The sequence below is a fragment of the Ovis aries genome, chromosome 3 (genome assembly GCF_016772045.2).
Source record: "Ovis aries strain OAR_USU_Benz2616 breed Rambouillet chromosome 3, ARS-UI_Ramb_v3.0, whole genome shotgun sequence".
Lineage (NCBI taxonomy): Eukaryota > Metazoa > Chordata > Mammalia > Artiodactyla > Bovidae > Ovis > Ovis aries.
Window position 1 is genome coordinate 5,550,817 of NC_056056.1, and position 20,992 is coordinate 5,571,808.

Consider the following 20,992-nt stretch of genomic DNA (forward strand, 5'->3'; position numbering starts at 1 on the left):
CATTTATCATAGCTCGTGGAATTTTAGACTACAAAAAGGTGAATTTTACTGTGTGTTAATCATGCCCCAGTACTTTTAAAAATTACTAAAACTGCTTTAAAAAAGCAAGTGTTAATTAGATCAGGTTACTCAGAATCGTGGTCAGCTAGGTCCTCAACCAGGCTTACCAGATGTTATTGGATTTGTACCCTGGCCCTATCCCACTCTCTTCTCTCCTTTCAGCCACCAGGGGCTGCCTGGCTTCATCCTGAACCTGCCAGACAAGATCTCACTACAGGCCTGGTGCTTGGGGCTTTCTTCCTTAGGATATTCATGAGTCTGCTCTCTGGTCTTTATTCAAATGTAAAATGTCAAAAGCCACTGCAAGGCAGAGTATTATCAACATACAAGACAGGAGAATCACCAGTTTTGTGGTGAAAAAAATATGGTCTGGTATTTCTGAGACATGGTAGTCATTAGTCATGTAGGAGAAGCACCTTCTTTGCCTCTATTTAAAACTGCAACCACGTCTGGACAAAAGTCCCTAAACCCCTTTTCTGCTTTAATTTTCTCTGTCATACCTATCCCCTCCTAAAACACTGTATTTAGACGAATCTTACTTGTCACCCGTCTCTCTGTGACTAGGGCAGGGTTTGGGGGTTGGGGGGCGGGGTCTGCTTTGTTAACTGTGTTACTCTCAGCACCTGGAACAGTGCGTGGCATAGACAAAATGCTGCTTCAGTGTCTGTAGAAAGAATGAAGAAGTGAACGCCAGAATTCCTGAAAGGAATGGCGATCTGGGTGTGTTTTGGAAAACAAACAACCAATAACAAATTCCACCATATTTCTCACCTCATTTGGCCCTATTTCCTTCACCCTCCATTTCCTGCCAGAACTCCAGACACAATGGCCTCTCACTTGCCCTCAGACCTGCGCTGCCCTTTCCCAGCTCTGGGCTCTCCCAGCTCCGGCAACCCGTTTACAAAACTCTTCTTCCACTCTGCCTGGCAACTTCTGGTCGTCTCTCAACTTCCAGCTGAAACATCTTTCCTTCCTAACCTCGACAGCCCCAGACTCGACCAGACTGCCTCACTGTGAGCATTCTTAGCACCCTGTACCTCTCCTTCATCAAACTCATTATACTACAGTTAAATAACTGATGTGAAATGGGTAGCTTAGTGGCTGTCTTCTTGCTAAAATCTAAGTGTCGTGAAAGTGGGGATTTGGTATATCTTACTGACTACTGGACCCCAAATATCCAGGGCGTTATCATGCTCATGGCAGACATCCCTTAGGAATCTGCTGAATCAAGTGCCTGGGCGCTGGTGAGGAGTCTAAATAGCATGAGTGCGCCCCAAATAAGCCCTCTTCTTGAAAACAGGATGACTGGTCAATATAAGGGGTGAGCGGGGTGAGGCCAGTGAACATAAGCTATACCAGTGGCAGAAACATAGAACCTCTTCTTATAATAAATCTCTTTAAGATGTTACTCAGGAGAAGTTAAATGCAAAATTAAATACTTAAAATACACTTAGGAGGGACCTCCCTGGCAGTCCAGGGGTTAAGACTCTCTATGTTTCCACTGCAGGAAGCATGGGTTCCACCCTGGTCAGGGAACTAAGATCCCATAAAGGCTCGAGGTACCACCAAAAACAAAAACAACACAAGCAAAAACAAAAAACACTCAGGAAACTACTGCTTAACAGAATCTGAAAGTAATTTTATAATGAGTATAATTCCCTCTCAAGCTTTCTTATTGGGGAAGGTGGTAAATACCAATTTCCACTTACCAACTGTGCTTAGATTCACCTATTATTCAACAAGGTATTAAAAAGAAACAACATTCCAGGTGCCATGCTGGGCATACAAGTTTAATAATAACCAGAGTCCAATTCTGTGGAGAAAAGAAGAGTTTCTTCAACTCTTTTTAAACTCCTATGTCTATTTTTCTTAAGTCAGAAAAAAGGGCAAACTCAGAATTGCTCCTTTAACAAAGCTCATATCAATGATTAGCTCAGATGAATCACTGGAGGAAAACACTGCCTGAGATAAGATAAAGGAGATCATCAAGAGGTGCTTCTCACATACTGTGAGAACAGCTAAAATATTCCAGACCATGTTTCTTTCACCATTAAGCTGGCTTTTCCTGTCTTATGTAAGATTCTGCCTTGCGGTGGCTTTTCCTTGCCTACCCTACACTAGGAATCTGGCTATAATTCCCAAACTTGAATGCATAGTTCTTTCTCTTGAGATGTTCACAACAACCACAAATGCCATCTTGGTCTAAACAGCATACCAAAGCTTCAAGGTCACTATAAGATAGGAAAGCTAGGCTTGTTTTTGGCTGTTAGTATGGCCCTGAGATAACTAAGAAATTCCTGGCAGTGTTGATAAATGGACCAATGTGGAAAAAAGAGAAGGCCAGTGGACTACTGAAGCAGGGCCACTTGATAAAGCCAAAACCGAACAGGGAGCAGACCTAGGGTGGGGGAGGAGAGGGCTAACGTGAACTGGAAAAAACACAGGGTTAGTGGCTGTTCTTCTTGCAGTTGGACTGGTCACAGGCACCAGACACTAACCCCCTGAATGACCCTGGTCCTCACGATCTCTACATTCAAACTGAGGACACAGCCCTCAACTCTTCCCCGAGCCACACTGCACAGCTCTTGGCTACAAAATACTTGGTAGCAACAGGACACCGGCATGTTCTATGAACCGTGCTGCCCACAACAGTGGGAGGGAGTCAATGCCTTGAATTCTAAACACAGATTCACACTTAAAAGTCAGTTCTGGCAGCAATGATCCAGCTCTTAGATGTGGCATGGGGAGAAACTGGAAGTCTCCAAACAGAGCTTCTGCCTTTTAAACCACTGCTTTTTCATACAAGCAATATGAGAAACTTGAACAAACAGGACTGCCTTGAGAGGGGAAGGAAGGGAGGAGAGACCATCATTGGGTTTTTAGAATCAACAGTCTGCGTTAGAGTTGAAGTGTCAACTCAGGAGCCCCCAAAATAAATCAAACCCTCCACCTTACCTGACTTAATAACTGTAACGTGTACCACATGCAGACTTACATACGGCAAACAGCACACTGAGTATGTAACACCAAGACTTTGGAAGTTTATGAGGCAACTGTTACTGCCAGTTGGAGAGGACAATTTCCTGAAAGCCCAACTGTGTGCCTGAGATTAGCTGTCCATTCCGCTCCTCTGATAACCTGAAGTTGTGCAGGAAAGTCACACTGGAACAATAGCACTGCTGCTCCCTGCAGGCAGTTCTACGCTACTGCAGAATAATTCGTTGGCTGAAACACACTACTGAAGCAGTAACGTACCCCATGGTTGCGGAGGGGGCTGTAGCATTATTCTTCAGTTCCTGCACATTTACCACTTGAGGGACATTCTTCAAAGTTGATTCAGTCAACGTACTGACGGCTATTTAAACAGAGAAGAGAAAGGCACGTCAATTGCAATACAAGATCAAAATTCTAGCCAGGTCTAATGAATAACTAGGACACAAGCAGAATGCAAACTTATTATATAAAGGAAACTTAGATGGTTCTGCAGCCCTGTGTTCAATGGAACACCTGGCCTACGCCCTTCATAAAGATTATCCAATGAAGCTTTGTGCAATTTAATCAAATGTACTAGTTCAGAAAAAAGGAATTCACCAGCCAGCTTTTATAGAGCAGAGCTGAGATACCTGCCATATTGGCTTGTCCTGTAAAAGGGCCGAAACAGCTAGAGGATTACCAGTGTTTCTGCCTCCACCATGCATTCACTCATTCAGCCACTCTTTCACATGAGCTTATTATTGTCAGACTCTGTTAGGTGCTCGGAATACAAAAAATGTCTAAAATATAGTGTCTTCTTTAAAGAAGTTCATGCTTTAGTGAGATAGACACAGTGAATAAAATATGAAAAATGGAGCTTGAACCAAAATGGAGGAGGTCAAGCAGGCCTGAATTAAGGAAAGGTACCAGGGACTGATGTGGCACTTACTCACCTGTCTTAGGCTTATCAGCTTTCATACCTTTTCTGTATGTGTCTTATAATTTATAAATAACTATTAAGGCCTAAGCAAAGCTCTTGGATCTTCTCCAACTATTTTGGGGCAGTTGGACTTGTAGCCCAGGTAGGATGGTGGCTCTATGGCAGCTCACTCCACCCCCTCCTTCAGGGAGTCCCCAGGGATGCCCTGCTTATGACTGCACGTAGTTCATCCTTGACACTCACAGGTGCCCACACCTTCGAAACCTGTTTTTGAATAATGTCTTCTGAAATGATCACACCACCTCCTGCTGAGAATGGACTAATCCTAAATCCTGGTAGACTTCAAGCTGATAAATAATCAATCAGCTTGATTTTGGATCTGTTCAGTACAATGCTAAGATTCTGCTTGGTCCGACTAATATTTAAAACATCAAGGAATTCTTATATTTTTCAGAATGCTCAAAAGTACCTTAAAAAGTTCTGTTGTTTTTTCTCTTTCATATCTATTTTAGGTCTCTTAGTAAGGGTTTTAATCTGAACTTTCCCTAGAGATCTATTATCATCTAATGGCAACTATTTTTGGCTAAATCAAACCACCATGTCTTTTCCATCTTTTACAATTTTAGTGTAAATTGGCATATGTTCTAAGCAGGTATAAAACTAAAATAATTCATTCAGCTAAAACAAAAATATGATTTATAGCCAAGTTTCTCACTCTTGGCACTACTGACATTTTGGGGATAGATAATCCTTTGTTGTAGGGTTCTCTTGTGCTTTTGGGAGTTTCTTTGCAGCATTACTGGCCTCTACCCACTACAGGCCAGCAACACTGCCAACTGTTGGAGGGGAAGCAGGCGGAGTAAAGAGCCTCTGGTTGAGAAGCACTGGCTTGTAAAAACTGATTAACTCAATTCCGAGGCAAATTACCTAGAAACCTTGATGTAGAAGATTATGGAGAGCCACAAACCACTGACAAAGTGCAGGAGCTGATTAGCTCCTTAGAGCTTCAGGTTTCCAGGTTAAAACTGCAATCTTAAGAAAAAACTGTACTTCAATACAAAGAACACAGGATTGGAGTCCGGGCTTTGTTGCATATTGGTTGGTGACCTTTGCCTCTCGAAACCGAGCATTACTCAAAAGCAAAACGGGCACATGTACACTCATTGCAAAGGGTGGCTCGGATCCTTAAAATACTACAGGACAACTCTAACATTATTAGGTGATCTAACAGCAAAGATTAATTCTGGGGCTTAAAGCAGACATAATTAAAAAATAGGGATGAATCCTTATTATGTTGAATCTAAAAAGAAATGATGCAAACGAACTTAACATGGTAGATCTTATACAGCCCTTTAAGGGCAAGTTTCCAACTGAGTCTGCCCTCTCAGAACTCTCCCCCAAAAGGCGCGAGCTGTCACATCAGTCCTCTTTCCTGAAAGGCAGTGAAGGGCCCGCTGTTTCTTGGCCGCTGTGTCCTGGCCTGTGGCTCAGAAAGCTCAGCATCAGCCCCTGTACCGGTGCTTTTACCTGGCGCCTGACTGGCCATCTGCCGTCTCAGTGCTGCTGCAGCGGCCGCCTGGGGGGCAGAGATGGGGTGGGAAGGGCCAGGTGCACCATGCTTCACGGTTTTTGTTGCGAGCATGGTGCTATCAGCTCCTTGGGGAATAATTTTGCTAGCAGGTGTAGACACTGAGGGAAAAAGTAAAGTTAAGTGAAACAGTGGGTCAGAACAGAAGCACACACAAAAATTAAAAGGGTAAATTCTCCATGTTAGGTTGCAGGGAAAATGCGAAGATTTAAAATCCTTAAGCATTAACAGAAAATACTGGCAAATTGACAGGTTGGCACTTTTATCTTTCAAAGATGCTGTATGCTATTTGTCTGCCCACTTCTACTGGTGAAAATATGTTACATGATCATTTCCTCTGACACTGAGTGAGATATAACTTCTATGCCCATACAAAGCAATGAATAGTTAGCTCTCCTCTCACAAATCTCTCCATTCTAGTACCTCATGCCTACGTTGGTCTACTTAGGAGTCACTTCAGTACAAAGTCCTGACCCTCTGAGCTGAAGATCTAACAGCCCAACATAGGTCCTGTCAGCAAGCCATCAGAGATAACAAGCACCATGGCTGGTGAGCCCTGAGACAGGAATGGCTTCAAGCTGAAATGAGCCGAGGTCAGAAGGGCACATGCTGTCCTCCACGTAACAGGCAACAGTGTGAGCCTTGCAGCGCCTCCTCTTCCTCACAGTGCCCTACCAACCACTTTCAAGGGGAAAATATCTCTTGACTCTGTAATTTCTAAAAGATTAGCAGAAATGGGCTAGAACCCACAACTTTTGCGTGTGCTAGTAATAAAACCCAGCCACAGTTCCTTCATGAATTAGGAACCTCTTAGGGAAAAGATTGTTTCTGGTCTCGCTGTTTACTTACTTGAAGTTCCCATCATACCCTGCGAACCATGAATCAGGTGAGATTTAGCAAAAGGAGTTGCCTGGGGTAAGAGACTGGGCTGGATGGAAGGTGTTCGAACCACAGGAGCGTGCCGGGGGACCTGGACCACTGCGTCGTCATCCTTACAGGATGTCCGTGTGTCTTCACTCTCCAGAGACTGGGAAATGGATGATGTTGAGCTGGCTTCATCCAAGTCTTCATAATACCTCTGAGACAGGAAGGCCGACCGAGACAGGCTGGCTACAGAGCCCAAAACAAAACACAACTGAGACAATTCGAGTCCAAAAAGCTATGTAATTTTCACTGTTGCTAGAGAACTATCCAATTTGTAAAGCGACTTAATTATTACTTATTTTAAGTGGAAGCAGCTGCGGCTGAACGTGAACAAAGATAGCCTTTGCTCAAATGGGTTTTGCAAAACTGAGCTGTATAGGACAAGAACATTTTGACTGTTAGGCAAAAAAATGTGAGGTGGGACACAGGATGCACACTGGTGTAAAAGCAGGACGTTCACGGGCAATAACGCCACCTCAGAAAAGCAACAAACTCCCACAGAGTGAACAAGCAGTCACATTGGTGTCCCTGCTTTCCAGCAACAAACTTCTAAGAACAGGCCTAATACAAACTGGAGAAGACATCACATCCTCAGTCCCGAGGATCTCAAACAATGCCAGGTAAATCCAATGCTTCTTTTGAATGAGACAATTAGTTTAAAAAAAAAAAAATCACTAAAATCGATTCTCACTTTCCCTGTTTTGCTCCTTCCATAAACTGTAAGGTAAGGCTTTATGCCATGTTACTTTCTACCATGAATTTCAGAAGTCATGTTACTGTCTGTGTATTGGAAACACCAAAACCAAGCAAAAAACAGCCCCCTCGCCTCCTCAAGTTATTTAAAAGTATTGCTAATACTTACTGACTTATGTGTCCTGTGGGCGCATCACTCTGCAAGATTTTATGTATCATAATGCGAGTGTAACATGGGCTTCCCTGGTGACTCACTCAGTAAGGAATCTGCCTGCAACGCAGGAGACCCAGGTTCGATCCCTGGGTCGGGAAGATCCCCTAGAGAAGGAAATGGCTACCCACTCCAGTACTCTTGCCTGGAGACTTCCATGATCAGAGGAACCTGGTCCGCTGTATGGTTCATGGGGGTGCAAAGAGTCAAACACAACTGAGCAACTAACGCTTTCACTTTTTTCAAACATAATATAAACAATTGCAAGTGAAAACCACGCATGGGGACTTCCCTGGCAGCCACAGCCAAAAGAATTTTTTAAATTAAAAAACGCTGTACTAGGGCTACTGCTAGGTGGCAATGTCAGTTTGGTAGCCACCAGCCATGTATGGTTATTCAGATGAAAAACAAATGAAAAATTTGACCTCTAAGTTGTACCATCCCCCTTAAAGCACCCAATGGCCACCAGTTAACTGCTGTATTGGACAGTACAGATCCAACACCACAACCACGGCAGGAAGTTCTACCGGGCAGCACTGTACCAAAGTGTTCCGAGGCAAGTCAGTGTGCAGCACAGTCCCTCAGAGTCCATTCATAACTACCTGCGCCTGCACGTTCTATGTCTGCATCTCTCATCAGAGTAGCCACTAGTCACGCGTGCCTGCTGAGCAGGTCTTTTTTCAAATGCAGCCTTACTCAAAATCCGACACAAATCAGAAAAGTAAAGCTTTCCCAGCTAAAGCGAAGGCTAGGACCCCTGGAACCAGTTCAGCGTCCCCCCAAATCCTTGGCAATCACTGCCATAGAACCTGAGGACTATGGAAAACACAGTGTGAAAGCCGAAACTACCACCTCGAGTTGACTATGCATAAGCTTCTTCTTAATCCCATATTCAGACGGATGACAGATTCTAGAGACACTTCCTCTATCTCCCATTAAGAACCAAAGGAAAACACACACAGACACACACACACACAAACCCCATCCTACTCCCACACAATGTACTATACAGTTTATCCTAAAAATTCAGGACCGGGTTCCTCTACCTGGAGCAGTGGATCTCACTGGGGGGGTCTTCCTTTTGGCCAAGAAATTTCTCAGTTGTGCCTGTTTCACGGGGGACAGTTTAGCTGCAAGAAATTCGTGAACCCATAAATGCTTAAAACTTGGTTTTTAAGGTCAATAGATGAAAGAGAACAGAGTTTAAAGACTGGGGAGAATGCATTTACCTGGTACTTTAGGCAACGGTTTGGGGTGAGACTCTAGAGTCGTTTTCAACAAAGCATTGCGCAGGCTTTCGAGGTCACTGTCAAAACTGAAAGAGGACAATGTTACGTATGAACCAACTATGACCTGAGAAATTGGGACTCATGGTAATGGTGATGGTACATTATCCTCCCAAATACAAAGGCAAGAGATAAGAGCATCCTGAAAAGGAAATGGAAAATCTGACCAAACAATGAATTAACCCCAAAGGAAAATGATCAGTCTCACTATCACATCCCACCCCAGAGCAAACACAACCCCAACAGGGCTCCAGAAGGAAGGGCAATTAAAATCTATACATTCAGGCTAAAGGCAGTTACCACTTTGGTAACTTTAGGGGTAAACTGTCTAAGGCAGGGTCTGAAATCTCCACACTTGCAAAATGACAACTCTGAGTTTCCAGACAAGTTGATCAACCTAATCCTGACAGCTAATTTTCAATTGAACAATAATGCTATGACTACAGTACCAGCTATTATCTATCGAGGGCCTGTTCCATCAGGCACACTGCTAGGTACTTTAAAGACTTAAACCCTCCAGTAACCCCATGAGGTGCACATTGTTAGTTCCCTGCGTGCACGCATGCTCAGTCATGCCCAGCTCTTTCGCAATCCCACAGACTGTAGTCTGGCAGGCTCCTCTGCCCATGGGATTGTCCAGGCAAGAATACTGGAGTCGGTTGCCATTTCCTTTTTCAGGGGCTCTTCTTGACTCAGGGATCAAACCTGCGTCTCCTGCATTGGCAGGGGGATTCTTTACCATTGAGCTACTTGAGAAGGCTATTGTTAGCCCCACTTTTTGGCAGAAGGAAAAAGGATCAGAGAGGGTGAGGAATCTGACCACGATCACAAAGATGAAAGAACAGCAGAGTCACTTTCAAACCCACATCTCAACTACTCTGTGACTAGTCCACTTTGCTCTGTGTATTTATTCGCTCATCCCGCCTCATTTACTAAGTGCACGTGGCATTAACAGACGTGTTCTCCTGCACACCTGTGTGTGGTGCTCTGGGAGGGAACATCCAAGGGAAGGCTCCAATGGGAGGTCTGGTTGTAAAGTCGGAGCTGCTGGAGACTATCCACCAGGTGATTCAGCCTCTTCCTCTGTTGGTTGATGATTTCCCGGTTGTTGGCAAGAGTATTAAATAGTGTCTCTCGTTCTGGCACAAGCAGGCGCCTGTTTAGACCAAGGAGGAAAGAACTGTATAAGAACGGTTCAAATAAAAGAAATTTCTACTGGAAAGAAAGAAAAAGGACTGTAACAGTGAAAATAATAAAATGAAGAACCACTAGTGGGAAAGAAACAGCAAGACGTTACTAAGAGGGACTTTTTTGGTGGTCCAGTCATTTAAAATCCACCAGCCAATGCAGGAGACAAGGGTTCGATTCCTGGTCCGAGAAGATTCCATGTGCCATGGAGCAACGAAACCTGTGCTCCGTAACAAGAGGAGCCACCTCAGTGAGAAGCCCGAGCACAACTAGAAAGTAGCTCCCACTGTCCACAACTAGAGACAGCCTGTGTGCAGCAATGAAGACCTAGCATAGCCAAAAAACAAACTAGTCAATTTAAAAAATAAGCATGTCTTCAGAGTGCCGTCAAGAAACAGAGGACAGCACATGACTTGGCAGCAGGGGGTCCCCTACCCAAAAGAATTAAAAGGAGAAAAGGACAATGGTCCCTTTCTTTCTGGTGACAAGGTCATTAGCTCAACATATATTTTTAAAAGGCATTTCAGTGGGGTTCCAGATAATATTTGGAGAAGGGTCTAAAAGAGAGACGTGCCAGCAAACCATATAGATTTAAGAATCAGAACTCCGAAGAAAGGAAACTTAAAAAAGGACATTAAGTATAAACAGAAAATCCATGGGGTTGTTTAAAGGAGAAGAAAGCCTGGCTTTTCTTGTTAGCCTCACGCACTTTTTAAAAAGTCAACGTATTAATTAGACAAGAGTATTCCAACTGTCAAGCCGAGCAGAACGTTCATGCTGTCAAGTCAAGCCATTCTCTCACTTGGGGAGGAACATGAATTTAGCAACAAGGGAGTGCACTCTGAAACCTCTTAGAAAGGGGCCAGGCTGCCCCAGGGACAAGGGCTCCAGGGCACAGAATCTGCCCCTGCCAGTGTTGGGAAGATCAATTTTCACCTCTGTCTTACCACATCTATGCTCTGAGGTTCCTCAGGTTAGGGACAAAGACTTTCTCCACGCTGTACAATATCATGTATTAAATTCTGTTTACTGAATTTTAAACACATTCTACCCCTGCCCCTGACACAACACTCAGGCTGCCCTACTTAAGTCTGTGACCTCACAGTTTTGTAAACAAATAAACAGATCATTTCCTGGTTTATTTCCTTACAAGGCTAATCACACTGATCAAGTGTAGGTGTTTCAGAAATCTAGCATTTGGAGGGCTGACCTATTTTTCACATCATCTTATTGCTTTCACAATGTACTGCATTCTATTCCTTCTGGAAAACACAAGGCATCAAACCAAACATCCATGGACAGAAGATCACAAGAGAAGGTTCTTCTCTATGTTATCATTCCTCTCATCCTTTTAGTTATCCAAACTAATTAGCAATGTTTCCTTCAAAAGAAAATCTGGAATATACAGGAAAGTGTAAAAGAAAAACCCCTCTGAATCCCATCTTACAGCTATAAGTGAGTATTCTGATAGATTTATTACCAGCCTTTTTTTTTACATTAGACTTCCACACTGAGGTCATCTAGTATGACTTCATGTCTTAACTTTTTCATTTCTTATATGCTGTACCTAATAATTACAGTTACACAATTATATATTTTGTATATTTCATGTAAAACAGAAAAGATATTTAACATGATTTTTTGAGAATATGAGATTCAACAGTTACCCAGTACTTTGTTTAAGAGAAAAATGTGGTCAGATTTAGCTACTCTTAACTTTTGCACAACTCGGCTGAATCCAATTTTTCACTCTCATAAACCGTGCTGTAAATTCTTTTATGTATTACTGTGAGCAATGTTATTATTCCATAGAATTTCTTGATGTATAATGACTGTGTCAAAGAGAAAGAACCTGTGTAGGGTTTTCGGAAACCTTCCTAGATGATCTTTTTAAAAGGCCACAGCACTATCAAGATGGTGGGTGAGAGATCTCGCTCACTTTTGTTTTTTCTTTTGTTCCAGATGCCGATCCCACTCCAAGTCTAGAACATCATTCACATCTTGGACAGCAAATTTCACATACTGATGAAGGCGCCGGATTTCCTACAAGAAAAAAATGAAATGGCAAAATGACTCGGTTTTCTAGTAGTTTGCAGGAATGTGTCTCAAAACAGTTAAAATGACTTTGAAGTCTTTTCAAACTGAGAACCACAAGGAATAAGGAAAACTTAACAGGTTTTAAATAATCGTTAGATGGAGAAGGAAATGGCAACCCACTCCATCATTCTTGCCTGGAAAATCCCATGGACAGAGGAGCCTGGTGGGCTACAGTCCATGGGGTCACAAAAGAGTCAGACACAACGTAGCGACTAAATAACAACAAATAATCATTAGAATGTTAGAGAGACCCAACCTTTAAAGCGTGTGAAAGAGAGACAGTGTTCAGAAAAGGGAAACAGAAAGGGTGTGTCAGCCCAGGGCCTCTAGGGAACTGATGTTCTGGCTTAGTTCTCATTTTTCAGCTCTTATAAAGTATCTCCACGTGGCCTAGGAATTTTCCACTGTACTCTGCTACTCCAACAGTACACCCATTTAGATTTTGCTCTCCCACCCATGAAATTAACTGTAATACAGACAAAATTATCCTACAAAACAGCACTGAAAATAATTCTGCACCTATCTATTCACAGAATAGAACACATAAGTCATCTCACCAGCGGGGGAAAAGTCATTTCTCAAAAACAAAGAATAGTATCAGTACTAGAAATGGAATTTTCCATTATTAAAAGTCTTACCTATTAATTCATTTTAGGCCTTCAATAATTTTCTTTAAATTCTGATCTAGCGTTAACCTTTATGGCGCCATAACTTAACTCTCAAAAATTAAAATAGAGCATTCTACTAATGAAAATGAAGCATTCCATTAAATGTGTATACAAATAAAGATGAAGTGCTATACACTGGGAAATACTTTTACATCTGTACCAAGATCTTATTGTGTTTAACTGTATTTTCAAAATTATTCTTGGACAAGGGTATGTGCCCTAACTGAAAATGACAATGTCACTTAAAAGAGAGTCAGGCTGATTCTAGGAAGCAGCAGTAACCTTAGCATCAAATACAAATTTCAACTCAGTACTCTGTGACTACAGGGAGGCCCTTTACTGCAGACACTTCAAAAGTGACCGTATCTCTGCATGAACTCATGCTGTTTCTTCCGAATGCCCTCCCAAACTTGTTTACCAGGAAAACAACTCCTTTTCTTTTAAGGCCAATAAATAGCTATTACATTAATAATTATTATTATTCCTGATTTGATTTCTAAATATATCTTTTCAACAGCTACTTTCTACCAAGCTTCAGTTCAGTTCAGTGTAGTCGCTCAGTCGTGTCTGACTCTTTGCGACCCCATGAATCGCAGCACGCCAGGCCTCCCTGTCCATCACCAACTCCCGGAGTTCACTCAGACTCACGTCCATCAAGTCAGTGATGCCATCCAGCCATCTCATCCTCTGTTGTCCCCTTCTCCTCCTGCCCCCAATCCCTCCCAGCATCAGAGTCTTTTCCAATGAGTCAACTCTTCGCATGAGGTGGCCAAAATACTGGAGTTTCAGCTTAAGATTTAATGAAAAATTATGTTTTTGTTGATCCAAAAAACCTCAAGGGGGAAAGTGCTGTCTTCTTTGTTGTAGTCAAGGGGGTATATATGAAGTGGGTTAGCACTCAGAGGAAATGAGCAACTTTGTCTGGGCAGTCCTGCAAACCCGGACCTTTTAGAGGAGTGTGCCCATCTAGGTATCTGTTTTCGGCAGCTCTGGTGAGGTTCTCCTACCTGGAGTTGAGCTTCACTCCTGGGGTCCAGCGGCCTCTTGTAGAGCAAGTGCAGATATGCGGAGTCACGGTTCCTCTCATTCTGTTCTCTGGCTTCTTCGACACCAGCAAAGCCCTCCAGTAAAGTTGTCTTCAGGGTACTTATATCTCCATGAAGAGACTAGAAAAGGTATAAGGATGGCCTGATACAAAAGTGGTATTTCTGAGAAATAAACCTTTCTTGCTAGATCAAGGTGGTGCTTCTCAAATATTTAACAAGATGAACATCTGAACAGAGCCAAAAGTGATTTCACTGCTTGGAAAGAAAGATACTAACATTAATTTTTTTGTTTTTCCCTTTTTCATTAAAAAAATACAACTTTGATGATCAGAAACTGAGGAAATAAAAATAAAAATACTGGTAATCCTTCCGTCTAAAGATGATCACTGGGATTTCTCTGGCAGTTCAGTGGTAAGGAAGGGCCTTGGTGTTTTCACTGTCAAGGGTGTGGGTTCAATCCCTGGTCAGGGAACTAAGATCCCGCATGTTGCAGGGTGTAGTCGAAAAATAAAGAATAAAGAAATGAATAAATAAAGATGATCACTGCTAAAACCTTGGAGAATTCTCCTCTTTTTTTTAACTTTTAAAATTTTTATTGAAGTATAGTTGATTTAAAATGTTTCAAATGTATAGCAAAGTGATTCAGTTTCACATATATATACACACACACATATACTTCTTTTTCCGATTCTTTTCCATCATGGGTTATTATTAATACAAGACATTGAATACAGGTCCCTGTGCTATATGGTGGGTCCTTGCGGTCTATCTATTTGATATACAGAGTGTGTATCTCTTAATCCCAAATTCCCAATTTATCCTTCCCCCACCCTTGAGAACTTTCCTGTTTCCAAGCATGATATTTAAGACAAGAACTCTGGAGTCAGGCAGTCTGAATTGGGATCCTGGCACTATCACTCAGTAACTGGGTGACTTTGGGAAAACACTTCATCTCTCTAAGCCTAGGTTTCCTGTTCTTGCAAAACAGAAAGAATAATAGTGCCTACCACACAGAAAAGCTGTGACGATTCATTGAGATAATATTGAGACACCTGGCACATAGTAAAGAGTAATAATAGAAACACAGGGGTCTCCCCTGGTGGTCTAGTGGCCAAGAGCTCTCAATGCTGGGGCCTGGGTTTGATCCCTGGTTGGGGAACTAGATCCCACATGCCACAACTAAGACCCTGTACAGCCAAAAAAAAAAGTAACACAGTAAATAATACAGTGAACAGCAAACATTTGTTATTTTTATATTGTGTATGCTCTTGAGTATCCTGCTTTTTTCTTAAACTTAACACTTTATAACCTAACAATTGACTATAAAAGACAGTAAGTTTTCTCCTGTAAATGACCCACAATATCTTCATTAAAGTTTGCTTTTATACCAAGAAAAAAAGCTAGTAAACTTTCAAATATACCTAAACTAAACTAACAACTAGAATAAACTTTAATGGAATACCTTGTGCCAATGGGATACAAAGTACTTATTGCATTTTCCACATGAAAAAACTAAAACACAGAGCTGCTAGAATAACTTGCACAATGTCACATAGTTCATTGTTCAGTATCCATGGGAAATCACATGGACCAAAGTCCATAGGGTCATAAAGAGTCAGACACGACTTAGTGACTAAAACAAAAGGTAGGGTTTGAAGTCAGGCATTCCTGGGTAAACCACTCATCCACATAAAAAACACTACCAGTGGTCCTTTAAGAGAGAAAATATATATGCCCATGGAGTATCAGGATGACAATGTCTAACTTACGAAGAGTATCAAAAACACAAACCTCTGTGGTCTCTTTAATCTCCAAGAGAAAGGTGTGTAGGTCATCTGATTCTGTTCGCAGCATCTTCATCTCCTCAGATGTGCCCACCTGGAAACAGGCTTTGGACGTTCGGGCTTTCAACTCTTCCAGCTCCTTCTGAAAGTGAGCGATCTGTCAAGGCCACAAATGAGGAGACAACTCAGTCTGAATGGTGTGGCAGGCCTGTCACGGCTTCTGGGCCCTCTAACAGCACAGATTCCCAGGACACGCCAAGGCTCAATGCCAGAATAAAATAGTCACATAGGAGTCAGCACCCAGAGCCATTCAAGTCTCGCCATCAGAGCTATTTCTGGGAAAAACCTGCAGGAACAGATTTACCTCCTCCCCAATTCCAGCCATCACAGGATCTGACTCTTTCCACTGGTGTCCCTGCTTTTCTGTAACAGGAGGCTGAAGTGATTTTGGCTGAAATGAAAGGGAAAGGTTTAAAAATGCATCCCATACCCCAAGCAAGATGTTACGAGCAATGGCTTCCTGGAGTAGGAGGCTCAGTGTCTGCTGCAGGCGTAGCACTCTCACAATACCGTGACCATTCCCCCATTTGGTCTTTTGAACCCATATTTGCTGGGCACCGTCTCGGTATAAGGCGTGTCCTAGTCAGTGGAGATGGAGGTAGACGAGGCAGATGAGGTCCCTATTCTCACGGAGCTCACCTTCCACTGGGACGAGACAGAATAAGAAGTAGACAAATCTTAAGTAATTGCAGCAAGTGATAAGTGATGTGAAAAAATGAACAGGAACATACAGAGAGAGAATAAAAATGAAAACACTGCTTCAGATGAGACGGCCCAAAAGCCTTCACTGAGCATTGTCTCTGCACTGAGATATGAAGTAAGGGAGAAAGCTATGGCAAGTTTAGGTAAGCACCTCCAGGCAGCAAGAAAAGCAAGTGCAGAAAAGACTTTGGCAAGTTCAGGGCAAAAGTGAATGTGGGCACATGAAGTCAGGCAGGGAGTCGGGGGCAGGCAGAGGGAGGTCATGTAAGACTATACCAAGGAGTCTGGATTTTATTCTGTGTTGGTAAACTACTAGTGGAGTTTTAGGAGAGTTGAAACTATTCTTTGGTTTATGATATTAGAAGAGTCCTCCTGCTATTCAACAGAGCAAGGATGACAGTGACAGGCAGGAGAAAAAACAGAGTGGTCAGGAGGCTACTGAGGGTAGAGAAGATAATGGCCTGAAATTCGGTATCAGCAGGGACAGAGATGTGGATTTATGACAAATAACACATCACAGAGCAAAGCTGGCAAGACCTCTGCTAGCATGGACCAGAGCAGGTGCTATTACAGAGAGGAATCCAGGGTGACTTCCGGATCAGGAGCTGGAGCAAACTGCCAGGTTAGTGCTTTTCAAGATGGGACTACCAGAACAGGACAGGTTCCCAGAAAATACAGATCAAGAATTCTGCTTTGGGACTTCCTTGGTGGTCCAGTGGTGAAGACTCTATGCTCCCAATGCAGGGGGCCTGGGTTTGATCCCTAGTCAGGGAGTTAGATCCCACAAGTCCCAACTTAGGAGTTCACATGCTGCAACTAAGACCCAGCACAACCAAATAAATAAATAATGGGAAAAAGAATTCTGCTTTAGAGATGTTATAACTTGAGAGGATGTTCAAGTGATTTGTTACCTACACCAATGAACATACAGAAGAGTTTTAGATTGCATAAGCATTCAGTAGAACAGCTTTATTTAATAAATGCCATGTGTCACGTGTTATGCCAAAAGCTACAGCTGAAAACTGGGCATTTACTGTGAAGCCTGTACAGGTATGTGCTGGGGTGGGGAAGGAAGCAGACTGGGAGAGAAACAGAAGGAAAAGACATGACTCCTGTTCTGAAGGCACTCAAATAATCAAGTGGGAAATGGACAGAAAATTCTCTTTAAACTATAAAAATAAACTGAGATGATAGACTGTAGATCTAATATGAAAAGTAAAATAATAAAACTTTTAGGAAAATATCTTTTTGACCTTCAAACAGGAAATTATTTTCAAAACAGAACACAGAAAGTACTCATCTTAAAAAAATAATTAAATTACATTAAAATTAAGCACATGGCATCAAAAGACACCTCAAGGGGAGGTAAAGGCAATTCAGAGCCTGAGAAAGTATCTGCATTATATATGTGTTTACACATGCATATGCATATCCAATAAGGAATGAACTCTGACAAGTCAATAAGAAAAAAACAACCCAATGGAAAAATAGGTAAAAGACTCGCACAGACACCACTGAAAAGACGATAGTCAGATGAAAAAAAGCTCAATTTTACTAGTCATCTGTGAAATATTAATTAAAACCACAAAATACAACGATAAAAATGTAAACTACAAGACTAGTGAGGACGTGCAGCTGAACTCAAATACGCCTGGTGGGAATGTACTAAAAAGGAATATATGCATATTCTATGACCTAACAATTCCACTCCTAGAAATGCATACACATATTCACCCAAAGACGTCAACTGGTGTGGTTATAACAACACGATTCACAATGACTTCAACCTGGAAACTACTCAAATGTCTGTCAAGGGTGGGATGAAACTTGTAGTAATAGTCGCCCAGTGAATTCCAGACAGCAACGATGACACGGAAAAACCTCACATACACAACACTGAGCCAAACAGCCAGATACAAGAATGTATACTGTATCATTCCATTTTACAGAAGATACTCACAGGCTAAACTAAGCTATGCTATTAGAAATCATGATAGTGAGACCCCTTTGGCAAGGGTAATGTCTAGAAGGGCTCACAGGAGGGGGGACTCAGGGACTCCAGTATGGTCTGTTTCTTGTTCTGGGTGCTGGTTACCAAGGTGTATGCCAGCAAATTCGGAAAACTCAGCAGTGGCCACAGGACTGGAAAAGGTCAGTGTTCATTCCAATTCCAAAGAAAGGAAATGCAAAAGAATGCTCAAACTACGGCACAGTTGCACTAATCTCACATGCTAGTAAAGTAATGCTCAAAATTCTTCAAGCCAGGCTTCAGCAATATGTGAACCGTGAACTCCCTGATCAAGCTGGTTTTAGAAAAGGCAGAGGAACCAGAGATCAAATTGCCAACATCCACTGGATCATGGAAAAAGCAAGAGAGTTCCAGAAAAACATCTACTTCTGCTTTCTTGACTATGCCGAAGCCTTTGACTGTATGGATCACAATAAACTGTGGAAAACTCTTCAAGAGATGGGAATACCGGACCACCTGACCTGTCTCTTGAGAAATCTGTATGCAGGTCAGGAAGCAACAGTTAGAACTGGACAAGGAACAACAGACTGGTTCCAAATAGGAAAAGAAGTATGTCAAGGCTGTATATTGTCACCCTGCTTATTTAATTTATATGCAGAGTACATCATGAGAAACGCTGGACTGGAAGAAACACAAGCTGGAATAAAGATTGCCGGGAGAAATATCAATAACCTCAGATATGCAGATGACACCACCCTTATGGCAGAAAGTGAAGAGGAACTAAAAAGCCTCTTGATGAAAGTGAAAGAGGAGAGTGAAAAAGTTGGCTTAAAGCTCAACATTCAGAAAACAAAGATCATGGCATCTGGTCCCATCACTTCATGGGAAATAGATGGGAAACAGTGGAAACAGTGTCAGACTTTATTTTTGGGGGCTCCCAAATCACTGCAGATGGTGACTGCAGCTATGAAATTAAAAGATGCTTACTCCTTGGAAGAAAAGTTATGACCAACCTAAATAGCATATTAAAAAGCAGAGACATTACTTTGCCGACTAAGGTCCGCCTAGTCAAGGATATGGTTTTTCCTGTGGTCATGTATGGATGTGAAAGTTGGACTGTGAAGAAGGCTGAGCGCCGAAGAATTGATGCTTTTAAACTGTGGTGTTGGAGAAGACTGGGATTTCTTTCAACCCTGGGATTTCTTTGGAAGGAATGATGCTAAAGCTGAAACTCCAGTACTTTGGCCACCTCATGCGAAGAGTTGACTCATTGGAAAAGACTTTGATGCTGGGAGGGATTGGGGGCAGGAGGAGAAGGGGACGACGGAGGATGAGATGGCTGGATGGCATCACGGACTCGATGGACGTGAGTCTGAGTGAACTCCGGGAGTTGGTGATGGACAGGGAGGCCTGGCGTGCTGCGATTCATGGGGTCGCAAAGAGTCGGACATGCCTGAGCGCCTGGACTGGACTCAGCTGGTGACAATTCACCCAGGTGGGTGTGTCACCTGTATCCTCCTTTCCACTATGTGTGCTCCATGTTAGCGAAAAATTAAATAAAATAACCCAAGTCGTAATGGAAAAAAAAAGAGGGCAGTGGGAGATTTCTTGATTACTTTGGGAATAACAGAAAAAGATCGGGTGGTATACTACAGTCTTCAGAAATGAATAAGATTCCACAAATGGAATATAGCATGGATAAGCTCAGGAATCAGCAGAGAAAACAACCCTAAGATTCTAGGGTTGCGTTAAATGGCTTTTATGAGCAGACATTACAAACATTCACAGCTCCCACTTTGGTACTTCCTATCACATAGTCCGAAATACTTTTGCTGTGAAATCTAAAACCAAAAAAAAAACTCACTTTATAAACATGTATGTCTGGGGCAGTAAATTAATAAACACAGTGTTGCAGGCTGAGTTTAAACATACCTGAGGAGAGCCTGACTTAGTCACTGGAGGGGTTATCCTAGGTGATTTCTGGACCATTGAGGGCACCGGACTTGCACTGCCCTGAGCAGCTCGCCCTGTAAGAACAAGAGGTCAGTCAAAACAAACAGTATTCATTCCCATTATTTCTTTCAGAATGAATATCCTTTCCTCAAATCTAATAAAATAAGTTTTTCACTGTGCCTGGCCTCCATTTATGATCTTGGTTACCAAAAGAGATATCCACGGTTTCCAAATACCTAAAAAACACATACAACATTTTAAAACAGGAAGCTCCCTTGTAAAGCAGGTAAACTGGAGTGTCTCTAATAACAGGTATGTGCACTGGTGTCCAGGCCCAGGAGGCAGAACACTCAGCCCATCCCTAATCCTCACAGAGGTGCCTGATGACCTCTGGGAACTGGGGACAAAGTTTAAAGACCATGAGAACAACAATTCTCATCACCTAGGAAGAACTCACAGGGCCTTCGGGACCCTCCTGGAATCCTCTAGGACAAGTCTGTTGCACATGAGAATCACCTAGGAGCTTTTAACAGAGAAGGCAATGGCACCCTACTCCAGTACTCTTGCCTGGAAAACCCCATGGACGGAGGAGCCTGGAAGGCTGCAGTCCATGGGGTCACTGAGGGTCAGACACAACTGAGTGACTTCACTTTCACTTTTTACTTTCATGCATTGGAGAAGGAAATGGCAACCCACTCCAGTGTTCTTGCCTGCAGAATCCCAGGGACGGGGGAGCCTGGTGGGCTGCCATCTATGGGGTCGCACAGAGTCGGACACGACTGAAGTGACTTAGCAGTAGGAGCGTTTTAAAAACAAATATACCAAAAACTTGTATCCAAGCCTCATCTCA

General features: G+C 42.6%; 1 protein-coding gene across 4 annotated transcripts in view; it reads right to left on the reverse strand.

Annotated features, from left to right (window-relative positions):
• NUP214 (nucleoporin 214) overlaps positions 1-20,992 on the reverse strand; it is an 89,965-nt gene that overhangs the window by 48,051 nt on the left and 20,922 nt on the right. For all 4 annotated transcript variants that reach the window (XM_042248051.1, XM_012161064.4, XM_012161056.4 and 1 more), the window contains exons 14-24: positions 20,122-20,216; positions 15,823-15,909; positions 15,466-15,615; positions 13,636-13,794; positions 11,803-11,906; positions 9,649-9,831; positions 8,619-8,704; positions 8,436-8,519; positions 6,411-6,671; positions 5,501-5,662; positions 3,316-3,415 (exon numbers count right to left, since the gene is read on the reverse strand). In XM_042248051.1, the coding sequence (XP_042103985.1) occupies positions 3,316-3,415; positions 5,501-5,662; positions 6,411-6,671; positions 8,436-8,519; positions 8,619-8,704; positions 9,649-9,831; positions 11,803-11,906; positions 13,636-13,794; positions 15,466-15,615; positions 15,823-15,909; positions 20,122-20,216 (1,471 nt within the window). The remainder of the gene's footprint in view (positions 1-3,315; positions 3,416-5,500; positions 5,663-6,410; positions 6,672-8,435; positions 8,520-8,618; positions 8,705-9,648; positions 9,832-11,802; positions 11,907-13,635; positions 13,795-15,465; positions 15,616-15,822; positions 15,910-20,121; positions 20,217-20,992) is intronic.